Source organism: Ammospiza nelsoni, chromosome 8 (assembly GCF_027579445.1).
Source record: "Ammospiza nelsoni isolate bAmmNel1 chromosome 8, bAmmNel1.pri, whole genome shotgun sequence".
Classification (NCBI taxonomy): Eukaryota; Metazoa; Chordata; class Aves; order Passeriformes; family Passerellidae; genus Ammospiza; species Ammospiza nelsoni.
In genome coordinates, this window is record NC_080640.1 from 16,219,328 (window position 1) to 16,225,235 (window position 5,908).

Sequence of the window (5,908 nt, forward strand, 5' to 3'; positions counted from 1 at the left end):
CTGATGGAGCAGTAGGGTATAATGTGATGACTAACAGAGAGTTCTCATGAGAACAGGGTAGACACTGATGTACAGTGAGAGAGAAAACTGAAGCATTCTCAAGGCACTCTCTGCTTGGCTGAGAATGTTAAAAAGAAACCTTGACCCGTGAATTAAGTCCAGCAAAAAAATACTTTCTTCATCTGTGTAACACTGAGGTTGCCAGGCAGCTCAAAAATTCACTTCTGCAAAGCTCAGATGTGGGATTCCCCCAGAGAAAGTGGAATTCTGGCTGCATGCAGTTTGCTCACCTTGGGAACAAATTTGAAGGGAGGAAGGTGACTTTTTTTGAGAGGAGTCACTTCCATTGTGTGTACAACCAGGGAGAGATGTCCTGGCTAACAATCCTAACAGCAGCTTTCCAACTTGTCACCAAGGAAATGAGCTTCCTCCCAAGTAGGTCTGCTTGCAGCAGCTTTATTACATATATCTGGACACCATTATTTCTTCTTAGTCAAATTTTTCTCAACCTGCAATGCTTCATAGCAGGGATGCAATTTCTGAACTGGTAATTGCATAAATACATTCTAGGAAAAGATCAGTTCTGCAGCTTTTTGATACTCATAATTACTTCTTTCCTACACTTTCAGAGAAGCAAATGTCCTGGAGGAAATGAGCATCTAATTACCTTGTAGAGAGCACCTGTCACTTATGTATCTGAAGTGTAGCTTTCACAGTGTTCAAAAATCTTACTGTTATTAAATAATTGTCCAGTATCCTGATGAAACGAGAAGTCTTCAATTTACAGGTGAGGAGCTGGATAAAGAATAAAATCCTTAATACAAGGAATTGCTCGAGCTTGTTATTGATCCCCAGTGTGCTAAGTTGGCCCATTGATATGTGCCTGAAGACAGATGCCTTTTTGGCAGGTCAAGGTGATTTCTCCAAATTTTCCATTCAGTAAAATGCAACACTTCCTTTTCAGTATAGAATATCTTTTATTGTTGGAGGTTTGGAAGTTGGAAAAAAAGTGCAAACACATTGTAAAGGAACAGTTATATATATTTTCCCCTGGAATAATGTGATAGCAACTTTCCTACACTCTTTAAAACAAGTGGAAAAGCAGAGAGAAACTGGAAAAAGCTTCTGTGGAAAGGGTGGTGTTGCCTGTGTGTTTGGAGGATAATTCATTGTCGCTATTGTAGAGCTGAAAACCCATTGCATGACTTGCTATGAAGCAACTGACATAAGTTGTAGTGTACACTAGAATATTATTAATTAAATGTATTTTGAGCCAATATTCAGGCTCTAAATATATGAAAGTATGGAAAAATACACAGATCACACAAAACATGAGTTGGAAAAGATTCACTACTCAAATTTCAGTTTCTGCAAAATATTGTCTTACAGCATTTTTTGGATACTATATGCACTGAATGAAATCCAGGCCATGCTGGAGGCAAAGGCAAGGATAAATTTTCAGCAGGACCTGGGTTTTATCCAATATATGTTATATTTCAGTATAGGATGATCAACATTACAAGTTAATTACCTAAATTAGTTCAGACTCACCATGTGTTATGTCTTTTAAACAATAAATTATTTAGATGGTATTCTGCTAAAAAGATTAAGGTGCTCTTCTATGGTGGATGTATTTTCTTCTCTAATAACCAGAACCTATTAGCCAGGGAAAGACTCAGAATAGGTAATAAATGTAAAGCCAGGAATTAATAATGAACAAATATATAACACACTATACCTGACCTGATTTGTTTTAAAATTCCAAATAACAACATAAAACCTGTTTGAAAACATGTAACTTACCAGTGGGTAACTTCACTGGCTTTTTTGATGTATTTGTTGAATAGAGTATTTGCTAACAGACCTTCTCCACAGTTATTAGTGTCTACAGGACATCGATAGTCTCGTATTATGCTCACAAGATAATTGTTGCAATGAGGTGATATGTGTTTGCTCAGGTAAGTAGAATACGCAGGGTTAGATCTGATTTTCAAGTGGCAATAATCTAAATAGTATCATGTAAAATGGTACGACGAGTTCCTTGTTTGAAAGAGAATGAAATAAATGAACTGTAAGTTTTCCAGCCCCACACCGGGATACAATCCCCGCATACCTTTGTTATGAGAATCGGGGCCCTTCACATAAAAACGTCCTAAACAAACACGTGTTAGCTTATAGCCAACTCTCGCCAGTTTAAAAACTGAGAATGGTTCCTTTTAACTAGAACTTAACGAGACTCTTTTCTTTCTTGTACTTTCGTACAGAAAAAAAATCGCAGGCAGAGGTGCACTGCTGCCTTCACCAAACGGCGTTGTCCCGCAGCGATGATGAAGCCCCGCCGCGTTCCGCTGCCCTCCGCAGGGTCCGCTGGCCGCGGAGCTGCTGCGGGGCGAGGCAGAGGGCAGGCTGCGCTCCCCGAGCCGCTCCGGGCGCTGCGGGCGGGGGGCGCGGGTCCGCATTCCGATGCGCTGAGGCAGCCGCGGCCCGGCCCGCCCCCGCCCCGGCCCCCGCTCGCAGGGCGCGCACGGCGATGGCGCTGGACCGGCTCCAGCCGCGCGGGACGGCGCCGCTGCTCCGCGGTGCGGAGGCGCGGCGCTGGGGCGCTTGGCCGACGGCGCCCGTTCGCGGGAGGTAGGAGGAAACTCTTCCGCGGGCGGCTCCAGCTGGCAGTTCCGAGCGGCGGGACGGGACCCCGGGGCGCGCTCTCTGGCTCCGGGAGTCCCCTCAGCGGGAGCCGCCCGGTCCTTCAGGGGCAGCCGCGCGCGCGCACGCGGGGCCGGGGCCAGCGGTTCCTGCTGCCGCACTTGCGGGGGCTCCACAGTGCCTGCGGGAGCGCGGGGCTGCCCCGGGCAGGACAAGGAGGAGCTGCCGCATCCCATCTGTCTCGGTGCAGGGGATGATCCTAGCGACCGTCCCGAGGGCAGCCATCCGGTGGGAGAAACCCGCTCTCCACCGAGGAGGGGCGGTCCCGGGGCACCCCTCCCCGGCGGCCCCGCGCCCTCTGTCCGCGGCTGACTGAGCCGGCGGCGCTGCCCCGCGGCCCCTCCCCAGCTCTCCCCGTCCCTCCCGAGCCCGGCGGGGCGGTGCGCGCCCGCAGCCCCCGCCCCGGCCCGCCGGGGAAGGCGCCTCGCTCGCTCCGCCGCCCCGGGCAGCGGCGGCCGTGGAGCTCTGGCGAGGCGGGGGGGCCCCGTCCCGCAGAGCGCTCCGCCGCTGCGGCCCCGCCGCCGCTGGAGTCACCGCCGAGCCGAAGAGGAGGACGAGATACCGGGGGGACGCTGAAAGGTGCGTCCCCTGCACACTCCCGCCCGCTCTCACGGGCTCTTTCCCTGACTCCCGAGCGTGGTTGGCTCTCCTCAGGGGCTCTCTGGGGCCCCCACGGCTCTCGTGGCCCCGGGGGGCTGCCGAGGGCTGCCCGGCCGCTGCGGCCGTGCCCGGGGCGGGCGGGGGCTCCGCTTTCGGCCATGTTCCGCAGCCCCCGCGCCCTCCCCGCCTGACCTTCGGCTTACGGCTTCTCCCCCTTCCTCTGGCAGGGTTCAAGGATTGCAATTGCAAATGAAAATTGGGGTGGGCTGCCCTTATCCCACATGCTAGAAATTGTTCTCAATTCATCCCTCGCTTTCTCTCTTCCACTGTACAATGAGTTGTAATTTTTACGTTCAAGTCTGGCAAAATTTAGTCCCAGCTTGGTGCAGCACATCGGAGATGTGGCGTTGGAAGGCGCCTGTGGCTGTAAGGCACAAGGGGTGCTGTGTCTCCCCCTCAGTGGCTCTCTGCTCTTTGGGGGTGCTGCAGGCCCTGACACCCAGGCATGAAGGGGCAGTGCATTCCTCCCAGCTCCAGACTTCTCTTTGCCCCACTTGCTGAAGTGCTGTTGAGTTAGAAAGACTCAAAGTCTGCAAACACTTAGAGAAGTAGTTTCACTGAAGTGTTTGTAGGATCAGGACCAAAGTGTCTAGGTGTGATGCTTATCTGTTCTGCTGCACCCTCTTGGGATGCCACCAGCACAGGTGATAAAGGGAAGAGCCTATACAGGTGACTGTGAACTGGGCTTCTTCTGATAAGGTTAATGAAAGAGCTGGATTAAGAGTGGTAGAGAAATGCCTGAAAGATCAGCTGTACTTCAAGGAACAGTAAAATGTTTTGTTTCATTGTGAGGCATTTGTGTAAGGAACAGAATTGGCCTTCTTGTTCCGTTTATTATTTTAAAGTTTTCCAAATATTTCCATCCTCTACATTTGTATGACAAAAGTTTGTAAATATTTCAATCATTTACATTTATATATTTGAAAGAAGATCAGAGAACCTGTCAATTATGAAGCAGCCTCTTAGTAATGATTGCAGAGCAGTGACTATTATGTAGTTTAAGAAGTCATGTTTTTCCAGCTACAAATAATCATCTTTGATCTGTGCTATCACATCCCTTAAAAAGTCCATGGCAAACAAGCAATGTTTGTGATCATTACAAAAGCAGTGAAACATACAAGATGAAACGTGAAACAGACGCTGGTTTGTGTAGTAGGAAGTGCTCAAGAGAAATTCACAAGACATAATGGACATGGATGCCCATCTGCACAAATTTGCAGGGGATTTTTAAAAATCTTGCTTTCTTAGTGATCTAAATAGAATTCATTCTTGCCACATTGAGGTAGTAATCTCAGATGCTGTAATGAGTTCATTTGTGTTTTCGTACAAGGTAAAAAGTTTGTTATTTAGACTTTGTAGACGAGGCAGTGCAGTTCCTGTCCTCTCAGTTAACATTAATTTAACATGATGCATTTTATGCAATAAAAGTGTGATGTTCAAACCAGGGTTCCAAGACATTTAAAAGGAAAAGAAATACCACAAGGTAAAACTTTCAGATCAAGAAATATGGAAGCCCTACTGCAGAATAACAAATTTCTCAAAACTGTGTTAAACATAGAGCAAGTTCATGGAGATGATAAGGTAATTTGAGATTTGGGAGATTTGTAATATGAGAAAAAGAAACTCTCTGTATTAGGTTATCCAAAAGAATGTAAGAAACAATTTGAGCACTATTTGTAAGTATCCATAGAAGAATTTCTTTTATCAAAGGGCTGTTTTATTTAAGAGAAACATGGATGTTAAGATCCTCTAGTGACTAGAACCTGCATGGAAATCCAGTATAGGACAAGGCACATATTGAAAAGTGGCAGCTGTGACTGTTCATGAAAGATTGTAGATTTATAACCACTGGAAACATTTTGCTTAAGTTAGCAGCTCTGCCTTCTTTTTTGGAGAAAAGCACCTATTATTTACCAATAGTTCTTGGATTTGAAGTGAGAATTAGTTAGAGAAAAACTTCAGTTATTAAGGAGGCAAAAAGTAATTAATCTGTTATTTCATTAGAGGGCCATGATTTGCATAGGGATTTTTTTATTAAACATTAAACTAAGGGGTTTTTTTAGTGATCATCTTAATTTATGTGCGTATTGCAAGAGCATTTCTTTATGAGTGTTTTCTTCTAAACACTTCTAAAACACTGATAACCACACTTCAGAACTTGGGTTGTGATTTTGTTTCTTGTTTCTACAGCACTTAGTACAAAACAGATTTTGGGTCATGACTGACTCTTAAATTTTATAAATGACAGTGATACATGTTATTAGCAATAACTCATATCTCTTTGTTTGTTTGTTTTATATACTTCTTGAAAATACCAGTAACTGGAAGGTTGGCACAAATGATGTAGTTCCAGCGTGGACAGACTTACTCTCATGCCTGTTCACAGTGCAGCCATTGATGGTTTCATTGAGCAGTGTCTATCATTTGATTGTGCAGACAGCAGGTTAACAGCTCTCTGTACCTTTAATATGCAGTATGATTCATTTGTAAGTAACACTTTTCATCATGTCTCTGTTTTAGGAAGCTGTTAGCATGCTAGCATTAA

General features: G+C 46.0%; 1 protein-coding gene across 1 annotated transcript; it reads right to left on the bottom strand.

Annotated features, from left to right (window-relative positions):
- Positions 1–2,216: 2,216 nt before the first annotated feature.
- LOC132076517 (tropomyosin-1, isoforms 33/34-like) lies at positions 2,217–2,879 on the bottom strand. Its single transcript, XM_059477650.1, has one exon. The coding sequence runs from the start codon at positions 2,877–2,879 to the stop codon at positions 2,217–2,219; it is 663 nt and encodes a 220-aa protein (XP_059333633.1).
- Between the last annotated feature and the right edge of the window lie 3,029 nt (positions 2,880–5,908).

Excerpts from the sequence above, each read along its gene's own strand:
- LOC132076517 (XM_059477650.1), bottom strand. The coding sequence starts at position 2,879 with ATGGGATGCGGCAGCTCCTCCTTGTCCTGCCCGGGGCAGCCCCGCGCT.